Source organism: Uranotaenia lowii, chromosome 2 (genome assembly GCF_029784155.1).
Source record: "Uranotaenia lowii strain MFRU-FL chromosome 2, ASM2978415v1, whole genome shotgun sequence".
NCBI classification, from domain to species: Eukaryota; Metazoa; Arthropoda; class Insecta; order Diptera; family Culicidae; genus Uranotaenia; species Uranotaenia lowii.
In genome coordinates this window covers 48,808,248-48,833,767 of record NC_073692.1, presented here as the reverse complement: position 1 = coordinate 48,833,767, position 25,520 = coordinate 48,808,248, and the positions used below count along the sequence as shown (strand labels likewise).

General features: G+C 32.3%; 1 protein-coding gene across 18 annotated transcripts in view; it reads left to right on the top strand.

The window, feature by feature from the left end:
• LOC129744938 (phosphatidylinositol 4-phosphate 5-kinase type-1 beta) overlaps positions 1-25,520 on the top strand; it is a 166,496-nt gene that overhangs the window by 100,893 nt on the left and 40,083 nt on the right. For 12 of the 18 annotated variants that reach the window (XM_055737724.1, XM_055737721.1, XM_055737720.1 and 9 more), the window contains 8 exons: positions 1,084-1,113; positions 8,061-8,153; positions 8,234-8,366; positions 8,438-8,525; positions 10,192-10,254; positions 19,765-19,845; positions 20,422-20,547; positions 20,782-21,102. In XM_055737724.1, the coding sequence (XP_055593699.1) occupies positions 1,084-1,113; positions 8,061-8,153; positions 8,234-8,366; positions 8,438-8,525; positions 10,192-10,254; positions 19,765-19,845; positions 20,422-20,547; positions 20,782-21,102 (935 nt within the window). The remainder of the gene's footprint in view (positions 1-1,083; positions 1,114-8,060; positions 8,154-8,233; positions 8,367-8,437; positions 8,526-10,191; positions 10,255-19,764; positions 19,846-20,421; positions 20,548-20,781; positions 21,103-25,520) is intronic. The other 6 variants (XM_055737722.1, XM_055737715.1, XM_055737714.1 and 3 more) reach the window with 6 other exon arrangements.

Genomic DNA, 25,520 nt, shown 5'->3' with positions numbered 1-25,520 from the left:
CAAACGATGGAATTTTTCCAATGGAGAAATAAAAAAACCTGTCAGAAGAGACGACCGATGTTTGGTTGAAATTTAATTCACCTCCGGTCGGATTGATACATCTATCCATCCCTGGGGTGTCATATAAATTTTAATTGACAATATAGAAGAGAGTATTTTCCCTGCTTTATCATCTCCCTCGTATCCTTTGAGTGGGAGTGGGAGGATAGAAGATTGAATGATTTAAAATCCAGATAACAACAGGTTGTCGCGTATAGATACACTTTCACATGGACGTCTTTGTTCCTTGGACTTGCTGGAAAACAGAAAAAAGAAGCTTTTTTTCAATTGCATGTTTATAGAGAGAATTCGATCAGCTTACAGGACAGCTTTTTGCGATTCTCTGGGTTAGCCACATTTAGCTTCGTTTCTCCCGTCTAGGTTGATTGATCCATGTGGTCAATCGAAACTGATGAAAATTGTCAATTTAAACTTTATGATTCAGTTGAATAGAATGATATATAGTCGCTTGTGCTTTAATTCATTTTGCTTGTTTTGTGTTTTGTTTTGATTTAAACTGTATATTCAATCAAATGATCTTGAACTTACGTCGATCTCAATTGAGATTTAGTTTTAAATTGCACAGAACCTTAAAAGGATTTTCTAACGAAGGTTAATCTGTACATAAACCACAAAAAAGCCAGGAAGTGGTTTGACCACCCACATTTCTGCCGAATCAATGTACAGTACACTCGCAACAGCCCACCAGCACCAAATTACTCCGTACATACATCGATGTCTTGCCGTATGAGCTCCGCGAATTTACTCCTCCCGAAGTTTGCAGTTCAATTCCGTCGCTTTGTTCTGAATTTTACCAACCGTTCAACCTGTTCCTGTTTACCAAAAAACAAAAATCTACCCGTTTGGCGACCGTTATATCTTGATTTGTTGCAGTGTTATCCCCGTTGTCCTATCCTGTCTAAAGAAAAAAAAAAACTAATACTAGCTGTAGCGTTTTCACCGGATCGCCCGCCTCTCTAATTAAATTGAAATTATCCATTTTCCCCCGTTACATCTTCGGTCTGTTCGGATCTCCGCAAACAGGAACACTACCTACGGAAAGCTACTCATTAGGTATGGATAGGTGCCGGATCTCAACATGGAACGATTCAACATTCGAAATCTGTTTCAAGTGTTCACATCAACTCTACTACCTAACTATTTATTTTCTTTTTTTTTTTAATCTGTAACTCGTCACTGAATTTGTTGAAGTTAAAAGAATTGTTATTTGAGAAACGTCAAAGGATAGGGAACAATTTTCAAGTGGAATGTATGAAAAAAGTATGAAATATAGAATGAAGAATGCAGTATGGGATACGTATCCCATGTACATAATGTGGAATATGGTATATTACGGAATCCTTTAGTAGTCTAGTCTAATCCATTTTTACCATTAATAGAAAATTGTCTCATACGGAACATGAAATATTGAATTCATAATGTGGAATGTGCAACGAATATTTTGGTTGATTTTTTAAAGGCTTTCTTTATCGATAACCAGTCCTGAATTTATGAAGTGAAAACAACTGGTATTAATTTCAACGTTTCGATCCTTATTTGATTTTCTTCAGAGGCGAACAAATGTCTTTTTCTAATCGAATTTGATTCGATAGACTCAAGAAGATTCACTGAGAATCGGATCGTTGGAGTAAAAAGAGTGGAAATGGAATATGGAACATTGGATATGAAATATGGATCATAAGGTATGAAATATGGAACAAAGCAAAAGGTATAAGACAAAAGGCATAAGGTGTAAGGCATAATGGAAAAACTAAATAAGGAAAAAGGAAAAAGCAAATAGCGAAAAGGAAAAAGGAAAAAGGATAACGGTATTGTTATTTGCAAAATTGATAAAACCTAAAAAAAAAGAATTTAAAAAAAACCAAAAAATTCAAAAAAATTAAATAAAAACTGAAAAAATTAAATGAAAACTAAAAAAAATTAAATAAAAACTAAAAAAAAAAAAATAAAACTAAAAAAATTAAATTAAAACTAAAAAAATTCTATAAAAACTAAACAAAATAAATAAAAACTAAAGAAATTAAATAAAAACTAAAATAATAAAATAAAAACTAAAAAAAAATAAATAAAAACAAAAATTAATTAAAAATTAAACAAATTAAATAAAAACTAAAAAAAATAATAAAAAAAAGAAAAAAGGTTAAAAAATTAAAATATAAAAAAAATATTAAAAATATAAAAAATTAAAAATATGAAAAAAAAATTAAAAATGTAAAAAAAATTAAAAATATAAAAAAATAAAAATATTAAAAAAAAATTAAACTATAAAAAAATCTTAAACATATAAAAAAATTAAAAATATAAAAAAATCAAAAATATAAAAAAATTTAAAAAATAAAAAATTAAACAAATTAAATAAAATCTTAAAAAAAATAATAAAAAAAAGAAAAAAGGTTAAAAAATTAAAAAATAAAAAATATATTAAAAATATAAAAAATTAAAAATATAAAAAAGAATTAAAAATATGAAAAAAAAATTAAAAATGTAAAAATATAAAAAAATAAAAATATAAAAAAAAAATTTAAACTATAAAAAAATCTTAAACATATAAAAAAATTAAAAATATAAAAAAATCAAAAATATAAAAAAAATTTAAAATATAAAAAAATTTAAAAAATAAAAAAATTAAAAACATAAATGAAAATTAAAAATATATAAAAAAAATAATAAAATATGCTTAAAAAATAATTTAAAAAAAAAATTTAAATATTAAAAAAAATATAAAATAGATTTAATTTATAAAAAAAAAATTAAAAATATATAAAAAAATTAAAAATATATAAAAGAATTAAAAATATATAAAAGAATTAAAAATATATAAAAAAATTAAAAATATATAAAAAAAATAAAAATATAAAAACAAAAAAATATAAAAAAAATTAAAAATATTTAAAAAAATAAAAATATAATAAATAATAAAAATATAAAAAAATAAAATTAAATTAATAATTTATAATAATTAATAAAATTTAAAAAATAAAAATATAAAAATATACAAAAAAAATTAAAATATAAAAATATACAAAAAAAAATTAAAATATAAAAATGTACAAAAAATTTAAAATATAAAAATATACAAAAAAATTAAAATATAAAAATATACAAAAAAATTAAAATATAAAAATATACAAAAAAATTAAAATATAAAAATAAACAAAAAAATTAAAATATAAAAATAAACAAAAAAATTAAAATATAAAATTATACAAAAAAATAAAAATATAAAAATATACAGAAAAATCAAAATATAAAAATATACAAAAAAATAAAAATATAAAAATATACAAAAAAATAAAAATATAAAAATATACAGAAAAATAAAAATATACAAAAAAATAAAAATATAAAAATATACAAAAAAATAAAAATATACAAAAAAATAAAAATATAAAAATATACAAAAAAATAAAAATATAAAAATATACTAAAAAATAAAAATATAAAAATATTCAAAAAAAATAAAAATATAAAAATATACAAAAAAATAAAAATATAAAAATATACAAAAAAATTAAAATATAAAAATATACAAAAAAATAAAAATATAAAAATATACAAAAAAATAAAAATATAAAAATAATCAAAAAAAAATAAAAATATAAAAATAATCAAAAAAAATAAAAATATAAAAATATACAAAAAAATTAAAATATAAAAATATACAAAAAAATTAAAATAAAAAAAAAATTAAAAAAAAATAAAAATATAAAAAAAATAAAAATAAAAAAAAATAAAAATAAAAAAAAAATAAAAATAAAAAAAAATAAAAATAATAAAAAAATAAAAATATAAAAAAATAAAAATATAAAAAAAATAAAAATATAAAAAAAAAATAAAAAAAAAATAAAAATATAAAAAAAAATAAAAATATATAAAAAAATAAAAACTTATAAAAAAATAAAAATATTTAAAAAAAATAAAAATATAAAAAAATATCAAAAAAATAAAATATCAAAAAAATAAAAATATAAAAAACATAAAAATATAAAAAAAAATAAAAATATAAAAAATAAAAATATAAAAAAAAAATATGAAAAAAAAAGAAATATAAAAAAAAATAAAAATAAAAATATAAAAAAAAATAAAAATATAAAAAAAAATAAAAATATAAAAAAAAATAAAAATATAAAAAAAAATAAAAATATAAAAAAAAATAAAAATATAAAAAAAATAAAAATATAAAAAAATAAAAACATAAAAAAAATATAAAAAAATGAAAGTATAAAAAAAATAAAAATATTAAAAAAAAAATAAAAATAAAAATGAAAAAAATTTAAAAAAAATTAAAAAAAAAATTAAAAATATAAAAACAATATAAAAAAAAATAAAAAAAAAATTAAAAATATCATAAGAAAAATAAGATCATGAAAAAAACTCGAAATATTAAAATGGTCTAAAAGGTAAAAAACTTAAAAATATTTTTAAAAAACTTGAAAATATAAAAATAACTAAAAAATTAAAAAAAAGAACCTAAAAATATAAAATTTCTTAAAAATATAAAAAATAATCAATAAAAAACTTTAAAATATAGAAAAATATAAGTTTATATAAAAAATATAAGAAAATATAAAAAAATATAAGAAAATATAAAAATACATAAAAATTTAAAAAATAATTAAAAATAATAATGTATGTATAAAAATATAAAAAAAAACTTATAAAAATATGAAATTTTTTTTAAAAAAATGGAAAAAAGTAAAAAAAAAATTTTAAAATATATTTTAAAAAAATATTAAAATATTTTAAAAATTATTAAAAAAAATATTAAAAAAATATTTAAAAAAAAAAAAAAATGAGAAAAAATTTATAATTAGAAAAGAATAAAACTTTAAAAAAATGAAAAATATGTAAATTACAAATTTAAATTGTGAAACTTATACGATTACAAAAATGCGAAATGACTCAAGCGATAAAAGGTGATTCAAAGTGGAAAAATACAAATATGTATGATTTTTCATCGATGTTTGTTATCTTTTTAGTTTCACTATTTTTTTTATTTTTTATACCAAATGACCAAATGACAAAACTGACAAATAGGCAAAAAGGCAAAAAGGCAAAAAGGCAAAAAGGCAAAAAGGCAAAAAGGCAAAAAGGCAAAAAGGCAAAAAGGCAAAAAGGCAAAAAGGCAAAAAGGCATAAAGGCATAAAGGCAAAAAGGCAAAAAGGCAAAAAGGCAAAAAGGCAAAAGGGCAAATAGGCCGAAAGGCGAAAAGGCAAACAGAAGCTAAAAGGAAAAAGGTAAAAATGGAAAAAAAAATAAAAAAAGATGAAAAAAAGGAAAGACAAGAAAAAAGAAAACAAGAAAAAAAAGGAAAAAAAGGAAAAAAAGAAAAAAAGGAATAAAAAGAAAAAAAAAAGAAAAAAGAAAAAATAAGGAAACAAAGAAAAAAAAAGGTAAAAAAAGGAAGACAGGGAAAAAAGGAAAAATGAGGGAAAACATTAAAATAGGATACAAAGAAAAACGAGGGGGAAAAAGGAAAAAAAGTAAGAAAAGGGAAAAAAAGTTGAAAAAAATAAATTGAAAATTAGGAAAAATTGGAAAAACAGGCATAATTCGAAAAGTTGGAAAAAAGTGGAAAAAGGATAAAAGGGAAAAAAAGAAAAAAAATGAAAAAGATGGAAAAAAAGGAATAAAATTTTAAAAAAAGAAAAAAACTGGAAAACAGGAAAAAAGGAAAAATGGATTAAAGTTTAAAAAAATAGAAAAATAAGAAAAATAGGAAAACAAGGAAAACATGGAAAAGAAGAAAAAAGGAAAAACATAGATACGAAAAAAAAGAAAAAAATAGAAAAAAATAGAAAGAAATAGAAAAATAAAAAATAGGAAAAAATAGAAAAAAATAGAAAAAAACTAGAAAAAATAGAAAAAATAGAAAAAAATTGAAAAATTTGAAAAAATTGAAAAAAAGAAAAACATAGATACGAAAAAAAAAAGAAAAAAATAGAAAAATAAAAAATAGGAATAAATAGAAAAAAATGGAAAAAACTAGAAAAAATAGAAAAAATAGAAAAGTAGAAAAAATTGAAAAAAATAGAAAAAATAGAAAAAAACCAAAAGAAATTGAAAAAAAAGAAAAAAATAAGAAAATAAAATAGACAAGTAAGAAAAATAAGAATAGTAAGAAACAAACAGGAAAAAGGTAAAAAGAAAAATGACAGAGTAAATTGGAATCAGGAAAAAAGAAAAATGACAAAGGAAAAATTAAAATAAACTGAAAACGGTATTGTCATAAGCAAAATTGAGAAAACACAAAATATATAAAAAAGTCATAACTTGCGAATAAATATAAGTAACATAAGAAAAACAGAATAATAATAAGAAAAATCAACGAAAAAAAAAAAAAGAAAAATAGTAAAAATCACAATATTTAGAAATAAGGAAAAGAATGGAAAAGAATAAAACATTTAAAAATACAAAAAAAATTGGTGAATCTTATACGATTACAAAAATGATGTGATAAAAATGGAAACAAAATGTAAAAAAAAACAAACATGTCTTTTTTCATCGATGTTTGTTATATTATTAGTTTTCTTTTTTTTATTTGTTCAAATCAAAAAATGACTGAATGACAAAATTACCAAATACAAAAAATGGGATAAAACAGGAAATTTGAAGAAAATCTTTAAGACCATAGTAAACAAAACTAAGATTATAGTGATAACTGGAACAACAACAGAATTAGAGAAAATGAAATTTGCCTAAATGACACAAATAAAAAAGATGAAATTTTTTTTCTTAAATGATCAAATTTCAAAATAAAAACAAAAACTATGAAATTAAAAAAAAAACTGATGAAATCACCCAAGAGATCAATATAATAGTAATGAAAAAAAGAATCAAGAATTGAAAAAAACAAAAGTGGCTAAAATGACAAAGAAGAAATCGAAAATGAAAAAAATGTAGAAGATTAAAATGACTCAAATAACGAGAATAACAAAACTGGCAAAACTGAAAAGAAAAATCTAAATAACTACTTTGAAAATGACAAATAACCTTGAAATTATCTGAAATTTGCAAAATAACATTTTTTTTATTTAACCGACGAAGTCATATATGTCCTTTTATTGCTTTTTTGTCATTTCCTTTACATTTGTTTGTTTGTTTTTTTTTCTCTCACTTTCGCGAATTTAGTCACTTTTAACATTGTGCCATTTTTAGTGAATTTTTCATTTTTCTAATTTTAAGATGTTTTCTCGTTTCTCTTTTAATTTTTCGATTTTTTCTCATTTTTGTTAGTTCGGTATTTTTTATTTGTTTTTTTTTTTAAATTTTGTCATCTATAGGATAACTTACATTTTTTTAGTTGTGGCATTTTTGTCATAAAAGAACTACTTTTTTTATTTCTCTCATTTTATTCATTTGTTGTTTTTTTTTTAATATTATCTTTTTCGTCCTTTCGTTTTTTTTTAAATCAAATTTTTGGCTCGAAAAAGTTGATAAAATAAAAACAACAATTTTTTTACAAAGATTGCCTTTTGTATTTTTTCCCTTTCCATTACTTTTGATAACACCCTTGCTAGTTTAGAGTCATTTTAGAAGCTTATTTTGATATTTTTAATTAAAAACCATTTTAAAAACGGGTGAGTCCTAGAACCACAATCAGATGGGAGTTGAACCCGTTGTATCCGATTTTATATCCGATAATTTTATAGTGAACATTTTAAAAATATTTCCTACTTTTTTTTTTATAAAGAAGAACATTTATCATTAGATATACGTGACATTAATCTTATATTCAAAATCATACGGTTTTACTATAACCATAAAGGATTTCGAAAGATCAAATAAAAAATTCAAATCAATCAATCAGCTACACAGACTGTGCTGATTATTTTACAAAACACATTTTTTTCAGATTCTTCTATTCATAAATTTTCCGATCATTAGGAACACCACAAAAAAAATCTTCTGAAACAGAAGATCAACAATCATTTTGTGGTTAATTAGCTGTCAACCAGTGAAACTAATCTAAATTTTCATTTTCCCTACCCGTCGTTAGGTCCATCAACCGACAACGGCTTGTTGCCCATTCGACAGCAATGGAAAGTATTCAGGCCGAGAGTGAACCGATCGACGAGGAAGACGATGTACCGTAAGTTTGTTTGAAAAAGAAAATATATTTTATTAGATGTTAGAAAATTCTTTAAAATAAAAAATCTATTTATTTTTTAGACCCGGTGGTATTCCCGCGCGCAGCGAAAAGGGCGAACGACTCCTCCTGTTTATCGGTATCATCGATATCCTGCAGTCCTATAGGTTAAGAAAAAAGCTGGAACACACCTGGAAAAGTATTATACACGATGGCGTGAGTTGATGTTACACTTACAGTTTTGAAAGCGTTATTCTACAAATATTTTTTTTTTCAATTTGCAACAGGATACCGTATCGGTACACCGGCCCTCGTTCTATGCACAACGCTTTCAGGATTTTATGGCCAAAACCGTTTTCAAGAAAATTCCATCCCGTAAGTATTGGGCTGTGGGTCCGGTTTGGTTGTTATTCTAAGATTGATTGTAAATATCAAACGTTTTTGTTTACTTCGCTGCGTGCGTTTTATAAAAAGGATACAAAAAATAATCTACGCTTTTTAGGGATAGAAAGAGATTTATGTCTTAAAAAATGTTCATCACAACTTTTTCAAAAAAAAGGAATTGGGATATTTTACTTTCAAATAAAAAATTGTTGAGATCTATCACCTAATCATGAAAGAAGTACAAAATTATACCTAACTAAGATATTTTCATATTTTATTTGTTATAATTTTATAGTCATGAGATGTAAAAACATAGCCAAATACCTTAAAAATGCTGTAGATCCTGGCTAGCAAGTCTTCAAAAGCATCATAACAAGGTTGATTTTTTCTATCTGTTTGAGATGTATAAATATAGATTTTTGACTGCGAGGAAACAAATAATTTATAATAAGCCAGATCTTTTTTAACGCAATAATTTCATTTTCCACGATAATTCGCGTGAGCTTTCATTACGTCGTATGAAACATCTTAAGAATTCACAGAAAACTGCTGCAAAAGTTATGAAAACAACTTTAAAATTTGTATCTCACATATAGAATATGTTGTCCAGACTGCAAACATTCTAAATGGAAAAAAAGTTGCGACTAGTTTATGTCAGTTTTTGTATATTTTTTTGTTATAAAACTGTTTGTTTACATTTAGTTTCGTACGACGTACGAATAAGAAGATAAACAATTTTCCGTGATTTTCACTATAACATTAAACTGTTCTGTCCGCTTTGATGCGTTGAGATAGTAGATATCCGTGTCAAAAGAACAATTACTTGTTTATTTATTTAAATGAAAAATAAACATGATATAGTTAGATCTTTTAGAATAAATCGATGTTAAAATAGGACTTAATTAACACTAGACATGATATCGTCAAATGTCCAATCTATCTTATTTTGTGGTATAATTTTGATACGCTCTCTTGTTCGGGTATTGATAGAAATAGCACCTTACTGTGCTACATAAAATAAAATTTCTTTAAATGTTGTGTGAGAAATCAACTGAAAAAAAGTGTAACTATAACCAACGTGTCACCATATGCTCAAAAGTCATTGTCAGTTATTGCAATTCATTGGGATAAATCTTTTTTTTTAAGATATAGTTGGATTTAAATTAGACCATGATACTGATATTGAAATATTATTTTTGATTGCATACACAATCACACTTTTTGTGTGCTAAGAAATCGAATTCCAACAGATAATACGCAAATTTTTTTTTTCTCAAAAATGCAATGTTACGTTCAAAAACAAAGCAAGAATTTAAGCTTACTTCATTTTTTTTTTGTTAAATTTAGGCTAAGATTTACAGTACAATCGACTACGTTTCAATTGTGCCGAAACAGAATTTCAAATCTCATATTCTCTTCCCTTCTCTCTTTCTCTTTGCATACACGCTGCATACACTGAACAAAAAATATTGTATCAAAACCCCATGTATCATACGTTAAACTTTGTTCGTTTGGCATCACCAAACCTAAACCAAAACAAACAAAAAATTGATTTGTTGTCAACTTGTACCAAAACATTGTGGATACTTAATCCAACCTGAACAAAAAAAACCAAATGTTTAAATAAATTATTATAACTGAAAAAAAAAACCTTCAGTGGATCTTCCCGAGATAAAAGGCAATCATAGAAAGTTTCGCACGTTGGTCACCAGCTATATAGGTAATCTAACAATCCTCTAACTCATTTTCTCTCTATCTCTCTTTGTTTGTGTGCTTTTGAACCAATCTCTTAGTTCCAGTACCGATGCCGCCAGTACTTTTACTCTACTCTTAAATACTCTCCTTTCGCTTGAACAAACCTATCACCCGCTAACCACTTACAACTAATTTACTCTAAACAAAACAATATTTTTTAAGATGAATTCCCACGAGTGATCCTCTTTGCTAAATATTTTTCTGCTCGCAGATCTTAAACTGCTTCCCACCAACTTTTAAGTGTGTTTGTGTGATTAAATGGCTACTTTATATTCTATCAATTTTTCTTAAAATGTTTCTTCCTTTTCAAAACTTTTGATTTCGATTTTGCTTCCCACAGAATTGCTTGCTTGGTGTGTCTGTGTGACTGCTTGGTATTCTGGGTTTTAGTTTTTGCTCTTCCTTGTTTTCAAACTTTTACTCCGGACAACTACTGGTTGTGTGCGCAATGTTGTTATGGTTATTTCATTTCTTTCCAGTACTGTTTTCTACTGTTTATCTTCCGAAAATTTTCTCCGTTTCGATTTTATTTCCACTTCGATGCGAACCGATTGCTGCTGTACATAAGTTTCGATTTATCGTTTACACCTTGTTTGGAAATTATTTTTGAAATAATTTTTAAGTATAGATTGAGTTATTTCTCCGATTAAATTGGGTTAACCAAAAAAAATTGTTTTTTTTAAGTTCTTTTTGACTGAAAATATTTAGAGACTACTTAAACGTTTGCTTCCAACAACAGTGGTTTGTTTTGAAGTGCATTTAGGATTTATTATATAAAAAAACTGAAAAAAAAACCACCACCCCTAGATTAGATTTGGCTGTCGAATGCTTTAATTTTTTTTATGGTATGAATTCCGTTTTGGAATGGATGGAAATGATCGGTGTCAGATTAGGTAGATTTAAGAGAACTAGAAACGTTTTGTAAATATTTATGAAGCACTGAGAACATGGGTAAAGTCTCAGTTTTTTTTTTGTATTTACGAATTATGAGCGCTAATTCCTGTTAAGATTAACTTGCTGAGGACACTGCCCTTTTATAGCATTTAAAATCCTTGAATTATTTTAACTTTTTATTATATCAAAATTAAATTAAAATACAAATTATTAAATACCTGCCCTAATACCCATTTCTTAATTTGATAATGATAAAAAGAATCTTCTTTTCATTCAACACACTTTTTGTTCTGATCAAAGTTTTGAACATTATCGATAAGTTCGGAACACTCACCACATCACTACTAAGGTTTTAATTCAAATCAGTATATTTCCAAGAATCTAAGGTTAAGAATTGGGTATGTAACACAATCGAATTTACATTTTAGGACCCAAATTGGATTGGAAATTTTGTCTCCCAAGAACAAAAGTGCTTTTCAAGCCCAATGTTGGTTGTTTTTGCTCTTCTTGTATGGAAGCCTTTTCTAAAATAACTTGTCACAGATTTGGCAAGTTTGACCACAACCTTGTTAGCTAGTTTTGCTGAAAATTTCGTCTACACCGAGGCCTTTTTTACTTGCTCCATATTTCAAACACGGCTTAATTTTACACGATTTTTTTTTCATTAAAATGATTCTTTTACACGGTTCTCTCGAATCAACCCGGTTTCTGAGAGATAATATATTAAGTCTCATGTATGATCGGCGGATTTCATACCGTGTAAAAAAACTAAATCAACGCCAATGACCGTCAATCGAATGCAAACCAACATGTATCATGCATTCATCAAGTACCCATCCTACAGAAATTCAATAAAATCCAGAACAACTAAATCCAGAAATTACTGAGGAATACCTGAGATACAATGAATTCCAAGCCACCGTGGTATTACAGGAGACGAAAAGGCAGATCAAGAGTCGTGGAATAGTTGGAACGACCAATTTCAAGAAACAAGTCTAACGGAAGCTAAATTCTAAGCATTAATCGAAACACAAGCCCAAGAGAAACGTGTGATTTAAGGACCTCATCACGAAAAATAATCGGAAAACGAGTTCTGACCAGGATTGGATAGATATCAACAATAGACTATAGACAAATAACCGGATCCGTAAAAAAGATTAAAAAAGGATAGAATAGCACAAAAACAAATTTTAACAAACTTGATGCTAGTCGTCTGTTTCAAATTAAAAAAAAAACGGGACGCAACGTATCAGGTCTAACGGAGACCCCTATTCCCTTTGACTCTGTCGCGTTGATTCCCGTCAACGTCTTCGTCTGTGGCCTAGGGGTTCTCTAGCCTGTGAGATCTGGCAGTTATGGCCTCATGACCGTTTTCCTCCGACTAATAATTCCTTCCCTTCCAGCGTTCGAGCCTTTAGCTCTGCGATGGAATCTTATGATTCAATCACCTTGTACTACCAGAATGCCGGGGGTATAAACTCCTGTCTAGGAGATAATCTGCTCGCCAGCTGTCGTTCCTGCTACACGTCGTAGCAGGAACGACAGCTGGCGGAACGTCTCCTGTCCGAGTTAGATATTTGGACCAGATTACGTTGTTTTTCGTTGCGACCGCAGTCCCCGTAATAGCAAGAAGACCACTGGAGATGGATTGCTGTTAAATCCAATTTCAATGCACTGCTCATTGACGATGACTCCTGGCACGACTTGGAACTTGTTTGGACCCGCATCGATCTTGACGGCCAAAAACTTTACGTATGTGTGCTGTACCTGCATCCTGATCGCAGGCGAGATGTCGCCCTGGCGGAGTCATTTTCTCGCTGCAATCTTGCGTCTTTACAAAAGAAAACGGCCGTATTTTGGAACTCTGCTTTGCTAGCGATGGGTATCGTGATCCGACCATAGATTTGGCTCCTACACCGTTCATTAAGGAAGTCCAGTATCATCCGCCACGTGCCAAAGTGCATGACTTCCGAGAATTTGCGGAGTCCCTGGTTTACGAAAGAACTGAAGACGGCGAAGAGATGTGCCCTTAGAAATCATCATAAGCTCAAATCCCCCGAACTAAGTATGTGATCTGGACTCGTATCGACCTAGGCGAACGAAAGCTTTACATTGGTGCTGTGAACTTCCCCCCGATCGTGCTAAAAATGTGACTTTGGCTGAATCCTTTTCTCGAAGCCTTTCTAAAGTATGCTTAATCATTCATCGCTATCATCGGAGACTTAAATCTGCCTGGCTTAAAGTGGTGCTCCTCCTTCTTGTTTGCTGACTCGGAAAGATTCTCGTTTACGTTGCCCTCCAACATCATCCTCGACATCTAAGCACGGCGACTCTCCGGCAAATCAACAATATCGTTAATGAAAATGGCCATATGCTCGATCTCTGTTTAGTTAATGACGGGTTGCTTTTGATAACAATCGAAGAAGCTCCTGAGCCTCTTGTCAAGTCCGTCTTGTCTACTTTCGCTCGATATTTCCGGAATTGTCACCGTCACCAAAAAAACCGGCATCCTTCTCCACGATTTTAAAAGTGCCGATTTTTCTGCGATATTTCAAACTCTGGACACCATCAACTGGGAATCTGGACTGGATCCTTTTGATCCAAACGCTACTGCTGTTAAGTTCTTTCACATTATCAACTACATTATCGATCGCCATGTGCCGAAACGCTCTGCAGTCTCAAATCTTCGAGTACCTTGGGTCACGAAAGAGTTGCTGCAAATGAAATCGCTGAAGAATAAAGCCCTCTGTTATCATACCATGCACAAGTCTCTTCAGGCCAAAAAATCAGTATCGCTAGCTTAACTCAACATATAAAATAATAAGCACGCGTTACTAAATATCAGAACTACCTGAACCGAATTCAGCGTGGTTTTTAAACCAAACCTAAATTGTTCTGGCAATACATCCAGGATCAACGGAAAGAATCCGGCTTACCATCAAACATGTTCTTGGATGATATGTCGGCGACATCTGAAATCTCTTCGCACAGAAATTCCATAGTATTTTAGACTCTGGCTCAATATCATATCCTCGGAGCAGTTAAATAGTGCAACAAGCAACGTCCTCCATCTGAGCGCTTCATTTGATAATTTTGCAGTCGACGATGATACCATCTTGAAGGCAACCGTGAAGCTGAAGTTATTCTGCAGGTCCGGATGCCAGTATACCAGCCACATATCACATATGCTAATCCCTATAAAAAAATCTTCCAAGCATCGCTCTATACGTCTACGTCTTCTATATGGAAAGAAGCCTACGTGTTTTCGGTCTACAAGAAAGGCGATAGGAGGAATGTCAAAAACTATCGCGGCACTCCAGCCTTATGCGCAATCACCAAACTATTTGAGCTAGTTGTTTCATACCCTATCTTCTCGTACTGGAAACCATATAATGTCTAAGCGCTCTACGACCACAAACCTGCTGGCTTTACGTTTAAAGTGCAAGACAGTTTTGCTTCAACCAACTTCAACCATGAAAAAGCTTTCGCTATACTCAATTTCATTGGTTTTTGTGGGTCTCTAATGGAACGGTTTCGCAGTTACCTGGTAGGTTGGAAACTCATTGTCCGAATGGCAGAATCCTTTGCAGTTTTTTGCAACCTCTGGAGTGCCTCAAGGGAGCCATCTAGGTCCAATAATATTCTTGATGCATTTCAACGACATGCTGTTGCTCCTCGATGGACTATAATTAGCTCACGCAGGCGACCTGAAATTATTTTATCCTATCACCAGCCCCGACGATGCCAAGTTCCTACAGGACCAGTTCAACCTCTTCACCTCCTGGTGCGATGTCAAATGTCAAATCGTAGTAAATGCGAAGCTATTCCTTTTTCCCGTAAGCGGCTTCCATTAAAAGCAGTTTATTTTCTCGGCAACAAGGCTATCACTCGAGTTGAGCACGTAAAAGATCTTGGTGTCATTCTTGACAAACGGCTGGATTTCAAGATTCACACCAATTACATCATCGATAAAGCTTCTAGAAGCCTAGGCCTACTGTTCCGCATGACGAAAGACTTCAAAGATATTTATTGTTTGAAAAGTCTTTATTGTAGTTTGGTTCGTTCGATCCTTGAATACGCCACTGCTATTACCCAAAAGGCTCCGAGCGTATTGAGGCTATCCAACGGCACTTTATGAAATTCGCCCTTCGATAACGTCAGCGGATTGAACCTGGTATTCCAACTCAAATGTTTCTGGATGGCAACACCGCGAACTCTGTTTGCGGAATCAGTGACCTATTTGCTCAAACATTCTTGAGTACCTTTGCTACTTCTTCAACATCCCTAGAACATATGGAGTAAGTAGAGGATGCGATCATATCTAAGGCAGTGGCAAGCTCAAAAACTCCCTCTCCACAGGCCTGAACGGTATATCTCTACCTTTCTTAAACGATTAAAGCCAGTTTTACTGACACCTGTGAGACTCCTGTCACATGTTACATGTTTCCGGTACACAGAACGGGGGATCGGAGAGATATCAACAGGTATAGAGGAATCCCCGCTTTATACAGATTTGTCAGCAGCAGGATATTGCCATGGTAAGCTTGGACGCTTATGATTCTGTGGACCTTTACTTGTCTGGTTCCGTAGTTAATTAACTGGACGTAAATTGACAGTTCGCACAGGAGACTCTCTCTCCAGCCAGTTCTCTGGCTCATCCGGTGTGCCCCAAGGTAGGTGCCTAGGACCGATTATCTTCTTAAACTTTCCTCGACGGCCCAAACTCTGTTAAGCTGATGAACTCAAACTGTTCTACACCATAAACGGTCAGGACAACATTGACTCCCTGCAAAACCAGTTCAATCTATTCGCACAATGGTGCGTCATCAACTGCCTGCCTTCGAATCACTGTAAATGTGCAGTCATCAGTTTCTTACGAAGACGACAGCCTTTTTGCACAGAGTACTTCTTAGGAGATGAATCCATTGTGCGGGTGGACCACCTGTACTATCTTTGTGTAATACTCGACTGAAAGCTGGAGTTCAAAACAGCTTCTAGAAGCCTCGGATTTTTATTTTGTGTGACCAAGGACTTCAAGGACATGTACTGCCTGAAGAGCCTGTATTGAAGCATAGTCAGCAGCATTTGATAAGGTGAACCAAGATATTGCCATCGGTATGCTTGGACGCTTAGGATTCTGTGAACCTTTACTTGGCTGCTTACTCAACTGGGCGTAAATTAACAGTTCCCACAGGAGACTCTGTCTCCAGCCAGTTCTGTGCCTCTTCCGGTGTGCCTCAAGGTAGTCACCTAGGACCGATTATCTTCTTAATCTGTTTCAACGATGTGCTCTAACTCTTCGATGGCCCCAAACTTTGTTATGCTGATGATCTGTTCTACACCATAAACGACCAAGAAGAAATTGATTTCCTGCAAAATTATTGCAATCTATTGGCGTCATCAAGTACCTGCCTTCGAATCGCAGTAAATGTGCAGTCATCAGTTTCTCACAAAGACTTCTTAAGAGATAAGTCCATTGCGCGAGTGGACCGTAATACTCAACCGAAAGCTGGAGTTCAAAATACATACGAACTACCTCGTCGATGAAGCTTCAAGGAACCTCGGATTTTACTTCGAGTGGCCAAGGACTTCAAGGACGTCTACAGCAGTTCTTCTGAGCCTGTATTGCAGCATAGTCTGATCCATGCTCGGATACGCATCAGCTGTCTGGTGTCCCTACTACCAGAAGGTTACAGAGCGTTCTACCAGTGGCGCTTTCTATTGACATCGCGAATCGATTGTCTTACGCTACTGAAAGCTATTCCTCTTAGTATGAGACCTCATGGACTGCGAAACCAGGACTTTCAACTGTATGTTCCCATTCGATTGAACAACTACGGAGCAAATAGTGCTTTCATTGGTGTTATGAAAACGTTCAACTGCTTTTCAGAGCTCTTCGGCTTAACGTTTCGAAAGGATGTTTTACGAAGAGAAGTTGTATGTAGGTATATTGAGAAATCGTTAGTTAGATGTCAATTTTGTGTAATGTTAATTTTAATGCTTGATGTTCTATTTTTGGCTAGTTTTCGAGCTTGGATTTCAAGCAAACAACCCTTGAGGAAGACTACCAAAAATGGTCGAATCGTCGGGCATTCCAAAAAGAAAGTTGTTTGCTTGAAATTCAAGACCGAAAAATAGCCAAAAATAGATCCTTTAACATCAAAAAACGGTCGATAACATAAACCTAACCTCACTTTAATTTTAATTTTAGTGACCGCCGAAATCTGCCAAGATTTTGGGACTTTAATCAATCGAGTCTTAAGTCAATCGAGTCTTCCATCGTTTAGTGATTCAATTTTTGTTTAAAACAGTACAAAAATTGAACAAATTCAAAAAGAGCCTCTTGATTCCATGCTTTGAGAGCTGGAGATTTCTTCCAAAAAGGATGATGTGCAAACTAACTTTTCTCCTTATATAACGACCGTCAAAAGCCACAGTTGAAGCTAGAATTCTCATCGAACCACCCAAAATACGTAATTAAAACTGCATTTCGTTAAAAGACCGTCAGGAGTGTAAGAATTCTGATACCTAAGGTTCGAATCTTGCTAGGATACGACCGATGGCGACCGTTTAAAAACGCCGTTTATGTTAAGGTCATCGGATTACACAAAATATGTATAGAAAGCCCTTTTCTTGATACTAATCAAGAGTGTCCGGTTTTTGAGGTGGCTCAAAATAGGAATCAGAATGATAGTTCAAATAACAATTAGAAATATTTGAGGCTAAAATAAACCCAAAAAAATGTAAACCAATGTATAAATCTTGCTTTCTTTATGATCCTCATGCAAAAAGATCCTTCGTACCTAGTAGTTTTATGAGCAACATTTCTGATATTTTACCCTTAAAGTTTGTCAATTCTGTTCTATAGTCAATATACCATCAAGTCACCATTCACCGCCCAGACACCATTTACCGCCCAAAATCACCCTTTTGTGTGTATTTCGAAAAAACTGGAATTTTTTCTCCAAAAATAAGACCTGTGTTCTGTGTCGGCATCATTGTTCGACCATTTCACTGAAAAATCATCACTTAATTATGCTAACTATAGCCAGAAATAAAATATTTGGTTTTTCGTTTCCGGTCAAATTATTGAATTCGACGCCTGTTAGCGAACTAAGCTTAACTGTGCTCCTAGGGAAAAAAGGGGTTTTGTTTACTAAATAGTACCTATTTGTCCTACAATCGACTTGAAACGATAGTTTGATTTTTGTAGAATAGATTTGCATCGGAAAATTTTCGATTTTTTCAATAGTTGTTGTTTTTTAAAGCGTTTAGTGATGGGCGGTAATTGGTGTATAAATAAAAGTATGGGTTCCTAATTACCGGTCACGCACAATTTCTTTGTTTTTAACGCATGTATTGTGTCAAAAGTGTAAATTGTAAGAAGCATTTAGTTTGATTACGTTAGAAAATGATGTTTTATTGCTGAAAGTAACCGATTACTTGAGGCTGTTTGCCGGGAATCATCATTTTGTCAGTCAACGCACTTTGTTAAAATTTGTACAAAATTTGCGGGAAAGATTTCACAAAATGTATTCTCTCAAGATCCAAAATATGGTTTTGACAGCTCGTTACATGGACAATATTGAAAAGAACAGTTTCCGTGTTGTTACGATAGTTTTTCCTTAAGAAAACATTATCGATACCCGAAAAAGTCGAGTGGGCGGTAATAGGGCCAGTTGAACACCTCAACGTTTAGTTAATTATTTTTAAAAGCGTACATTTTTCGCATTCCACTAAATTTTTTATTTAAAGTAGATCAGTTTTGAGATGTATTGGAAAAGAAAGCGAATAAAAATCTGCCGTCGTTTTTTTATTACACATGTTTGAAGTTGAAAAACCGCTTAACTGGGCGGTAGATGGTGACATGATGGTAGTTTATCTAGTTTTAAATATATATTCCAAGAGAGTGCTTCCTTTGAGTTTGCTGCTTGATTTTATTTGGTTTCATAGCTGAGAAGCCGAGTACCAGCATCAGAAAAACTGGAATCGACTTTAAAATACCTTTAGTTTGTTCGTGAGTTGCCGCCAACACCCGCTTTGAACAAGCTCGAACAACTAACGTTTTTTTTTCCTGTACATCACCTCATTTTCGTTTTCCACCTTTGTATACTTCAAACAAGAACCAACAATTTTACCGGATATGTTTAGTAAAATGATTTTGATTTTAATCCCTATTTTATCTTAGTATCTAGCCATAAATAGCTTAATGAACGAAACATCAAAAGCAAAACCAACAAAAAAAATCATTCCCAAAATTTCCAAATTGTATTTTTCTTTTTCTCTTTCTCTTTTTTTATTTTCAATTCCACCAATTTCCCGAAAAAAAAACCTTCATTCCCGATCATCATCAACGAAAAAAAAACAAACCACAAAACCGCCTCTGCTCGCCCGCTCTCGCTCGAAAATCGAACTCCCAAAAATCTACTTTGCAATTTGATTTTTCTCCCGCTGCAAAATTTATGTTTGCGCGAAATTTCGATCCACAACTTCGAATTTGAATCAAATTAAAAAAAAATCAAATGCAAATACCTCTACAACAAACAAAAAAACTGCCCCAAAAAATCCAACCAACCAACAGCGCTTAAACATTCGCCGTCTAAGAGAAAAAGCCTCTCGAAAGCAGCGCAGAAAACTAAAAGCGAAGAAAGCGATAGTCAACGTAAGTGTAACGTATAGTTTTTTATTTGTTTCACCTTTTTTTGTTGTTTTTGATTGTTTTTAACAGGGTTTTTAATTTATCATGAGAAAAGGTTTATTCGTTTTGGTTTTGGATTTTTTTTATTCGTATTTTTAACTTTAGGTTTTTACCTTCTCTCTCTCCTCTCTATGTGCCTTCCAAGTTGTTGTGTCTATTTACTATTTGTTTCTTCTTTTTAATTTTCTCTCAAAACTTATCTCTACTTTGTTTGGTGACAATCTGAAATTCAACTCTGTACTCTGTCAATCTGGGAAACCATGCACGGATGTTTGTGTCCACCGAACTACAATCGTTAAAATCAGTTAAAAAAACATTACTATTATCGACTTTCGTTGATTTGTTTTGATCCTCCAGTGCGTCTCTTCCTGTGTTTCTTTCTTTTCCCCCCTTTCTTATCCTTTTCTAAAATCGTAAAAAAAATCCCCTTTAGGGCTTCTTGCTTTGGCAAAACCTGTTTGCTCTTTGCGCCCGCTTCCGGAAAGTGAGTGATTCTAATTGAGTTTCCGTTCTGTATTTTTTGTTGCCAAATTGATACAGCCGTGGCCGGAAGTTCACATCATCATCACCATCAGCAGCAGCAACAGCAACAACAACAGCAGCAACAGCAACATCAACAGCTGGCAGCTCAGGCGCATTTCAATCAACATGGTACACCAAAGTCGGGTGAGTTTAATCATCTTTCTTTTTTGTTTCCGATCTGTTTTTTACAGGATTTTAACAGACATTAAGAAGAGAAAATATATCAAGGGTGTAACGCTAGAAGACAGTGCTATGCCAAAACAGCAGTGTTTTTATTACTGGAAACATTGCCACAGAGATTTAAAAACCTTATTTACCTTATACTTTGTGCTGCCTCCGTGGAAAATGGACCACATTTTTGGGAAAACTTACTCGTAGACATGGACACGGCGTCAACTGGGCACACGATAACGACGTCATCCAGTAGCAGCGTCGGAGGTGGACCACCCACTAGCAACGGAAGGGGAGAAGCAAGAGCCGGCAAAATGGCGGCCTCGGCTATTGATGGAGCAGGATCGGCGATGGCGGCAATACCGCCGCTCAAAAAGAAAACGACCATCGTGAAAGCTAGCGTTCCGCCCCCGGTTCCTCCCCGGGGTTCACCGAAAATGAGCAAAGGAGGCTTGCGGGGAGGACCCAGCCCGAGTCAGTCGAGTGCCAGTGCTGGCGCTGGGGGGCATCGGGGACGATCCAGTGCAGGTGTGTCCTGAGTGTTGAGTGGAAATTGGAATAGTTTAACATTTTGTTGATTTTAGTTCAATTAGCTGTATCGCTGAAATTTAGTCATCGTTTTATTTACATTAGAGCACCTGTATCCGTGGTCCAAACAGCCGGTTTCAACTCAACTTTTATTAGAACTGGTATGAGGATTGATCCAAAACTGATGAGATTTGGATCTAATTTGACGAATTTTTCAACCGTTTGATCAAGGCCGTATAAAAGGGGGGAGGGCGAGTCTAAATATTAACATTACTTTAATCATACCAAGTAGGGGAAAACTGTACAAGCCGCATCAGTTAAGCATTATCGCTATTTACAGCGATACCAATCTTCTAAGAATCAATTTAAAAGTTTATGACGATTAAGGGAACAGATTTTCGTTTTATCAAAATGAAAAAATATGATAAAAACTTGATTTTATAAGGACAATTTTTTTTTCAAAATAATGCGGAATCGGTTTGACGTGTTTTTTTTCTGGCAGCAAATTTTCAGAGCTCTAGAATTTTGGAAAAACTGAAAATGTCGGTTTTATTGAGAATATTTCATGTTTTCAAACGATTGTACAGTGAAATTTGGATATTGGATATCTTTAGCTGAAATAAAAACGAGTGAAGTGATTTTTATTTTCAACTGTATAACTTTCGTAAGCGGAAAAAATCTATTAAAGTTAGTGTGAAGAGGAAGAAGGCTTTTCCGCTGGCTGATGGAAGAAAATTATAGTGGCTTTTGTGTGTGGAATGCTTGTAGCGAAATTTAGAGTTCCAGACTTTATTAACTTGAACGTGTCTGGAAGAGACCGGATTCAAACCGTACCATCTAATAGAAGTGTTCGCTAGCTGATGCGGATTTTTCGGCTTCCAAATTGGTGAGCTCGTTCCTTACACTATTTTTTTACCATTTGCAATTCCGGTTTTAAATGTATCTGTGTAAAGCGCATATTTATGAAAAACTCCATATTTTGTGTGAAAGAATCGATAAAGATTCAAAATTGAATGCAAAAGTAAAATGCTAGCAATCCCCGGTTTTGGAAAGTTTTTCTTTCCTTGTCCATGGTATGTATTGTATTGTATTGCAGTCTGGTCGCTTGCTGCGATCTTGTTAGTTTGCTACTTTTTAAATTTTATGTCTGTGGTAAGTTAATTAGAATGCGTCAGTTTTTGACTAAGTAATTTGATTTTAAAAGCCGAAAGAATTGTGATAAAATGCATGTAGATGAGGCTTGATTTTTGTTGTTACTCGAATACAGTTAATCATACTTGTTATAACTTTAAATATAGACGATAAATATTAATCCAGGGATTCTTGATTTCCTTTCGAATTTTTGGAAAGTAACAATAATTGGAATTGCAGGTGGTAGCAAGGTAAAATATTAAACATTGTTGTATTTATTATTGATTATATAATAAAATAGCTTAACTCTATTTAGGGGAATTATTGGGGGGCTTGGACAGGTCGTCAAACGATCGGAAGACTGATATACAATGGATTGTGGAATAAAGCCAGCCGGAGTATCTCGGTAAATTTTGAATCAATGGTCTGGTGTTCAGTTACCTTTCCATGATTCTTTATTTGTTTCGAACAGTTGGAAGGGAGTGAGATGAGTCAAACCTGTCCCAAACCAGTGGTAACGGACCCCTTGGTAGCACTGCATTTAGAGTTCATGAGTTAAGCACAGCGATGGAAATGAAGTGAATATGATGCGATAAAGGTTTTATCCTGAACTGTACACTTAGCGATCTGTACAAGTAGCGAACAAACTTGGTTCCTCTCAATCCATAACAAAATGTTGGTACGGTTGTCACTCGGAGATAACGAATACATTGTTAGACAACATATAGCTCTGACAAGTGAGTAACTTTCTTTGCTCGATGCGTAGTCAAATCGCAAGCTGAAATGCTGCACGGAGAATGAGTGTCGATAACATTTTTGACTTGTGACAGTCGAAGATTCTGTTGGTCCTCTGACTGTCGGAATGACATTTTTGAATTTTTGATTCCATGTCATGATGCGACACATGAATAGAAAGCTCTTGCCCTGTACATGATGGGAATTGATAGGAAAAGAGGTTCGGGGCCATCTGTTCCTGACCACGGCCTATCTGGCCGGTTCCGGAATCCGAAAAATTAAAATGATCAGATTTTAACTTGCGACACATCAATTGAAAGCTTTTGACCTGCAAATGATCGGAATTGATAGGAAAAGTTGTTCGGAGCCATCTGGTCCTGGCCACGGCCAATCTGGCCGGTTCCGGAATCCGAAAAATCAAAACGATCAGATTTTAACTTGCGACACATGAATTGAAAGCTCTTGATCTGTACATGATGGGAATTGATAGGAAAAGTGGTTCGGGGCCATCTGGTCCTGGCCACGGCCAATCTGGCCGGTTCCGGAATCCGAAAAATCTAAATTATCAGATTTTAACTTGCGACACATCAATAGAAAGCTCTTAACCAGTACATGATGGGAATTGATAGGAAAAGTGGTTCGGGGCCATCTGGTCCTGGCTACGGCCAATCTGGCCAGTTCCGGAATCCAAAAAATCTTAATGATCAGATTTTAACTTGCGACACCTGAATAGAAAGCTCCGGTCAGGAACCGGTCAGATTGGCCGTGGCCAGGACCAGATGGCCCCGAACCACTTTTCTCATAAATTTCCATCATGTACAGGGCAAGAGATTTCTATTGATGTGTCGCAAGTTAAAATCTGATCATTTTGATTTTTCGGATTCCGGAACCGGCCAGATTGGCCGTGGCCAGGACCAGATGGCCCCGAACCACTTTTGCTATCAATTCCCATTATGTACAGGTCAAAAGCTTTCTAATCATGAGTCGCAAGTTTAAATCTGATCATTTTGATTTTTCGGATTCCGGAACCGGCCAGATTGGCCGTGGCCAAGACCAGATGGCCCCGAACCACTTTTCCCATGAATTCCATGTACAGGGCAAGAGCTTTCTATTGATGTGTCGCAAGTTAAAATCTGATCATTTTGACAGTCGTTTTCGTACTGATGAATGTCGCTCTAGGCATCCCTGCTTATTAGTAAGAAAATCATGATCTTTGACGAAATGATTATGATAGAATCGCTTCTGTTCGTCAGATGTACATTTTCCGATAAACTCTTTATACCCAGTTGTGCACTTTGAGATACACATCTTGTGGTCAGCGCACACTACAAGAGACATATGGTAAGAAGGAGAGCGTAAAGTCTGAACCAACACGGATAGTATTTAGATGGTGCTTTTTTGAGATACTCGTAACTCGTTTCTCACAGAGGTCTGTTTGCAATTGTGAGAGGAGTATGTGAGTGTCGTCGACAGGCAACGATGTCAATGCATCGTAGACGAGGTTTGTGTGTATTCAATTATCGCTAGAAGCGATTTTTTTCCATCGCTGGTTAAGCATGAACAATATTTGGATGTGCGATCGAGACTTCCCGTACCGACACGGGTCGAAAGATCTATCAGCCACTGGTGGGTTCTCATACATACATACATACATACATACATACATACATACAATTTTTTTTCAAAATTATGCATTATTATCGTAATTTGGGAGTCAGCAAATAAAAAGAATTACATTTTGTTTTGATATTCGGGTTTCTTCAAAAGTTAACAGCATTCAAAACTAGAGCGTAAAACACGTGGTTTTGCGGGCATTCTGCTTCAATTTTGATATGATTAATTTTAGTTGAAATTTGCGGGAAGTTAGTAAAATACAAAAAAATATTTATAGTCTTCCGAAAGTGCATACGAGTGGAAAAATGATAAGCTATAGTTTTATATGAAACCATGAAAAATAACAAGCTTCACGCAAATTCCATTAAACTTTATGTTTCTAAGAATTAAAGTCGTTTTTGTGAACTTTTCACCTTATAATAGAGTGAGTATTGCAGATTTTCCCCCGCAAGACTGAGCAAATCAGGAGATTTTTTTCAAAACTTAGTAAAATCTTAGTATATGATTTGAAATTTTATAATAACGCAATCCGAAAAAACCTAGGCAGAATTTAGTGCCTATTCGAAAAAATAGGTCCCTATTATAAAAAACGAGTCGAGTAGATCGACTCGATTCCAGTCACTGTCGAGTCGAGCGAAATGTCTTATTACGGTAGTCGAGTGAAATGAATGGCGGCTATCATGTTGGAATTTTTCGCAGTCGACTCAGTCGAGCTACTCGACTGAAATTCGACTCGACTCGACCACTGTAATACCAAAATGGCTCACTCGAGTAAAATGACTCGTGACTCGTCTTATGTAATAAGGCCCATAAGATCACTTCGAAAAGAAAAGGGGAATTATACTACAAATTTCGTTGTTTTTTTCGAAACACGTCAGCAACGTTTAAATCGTTTTTAAAACTTTCAACTTAAAACAAATTTAAATAAAACTAGCTTA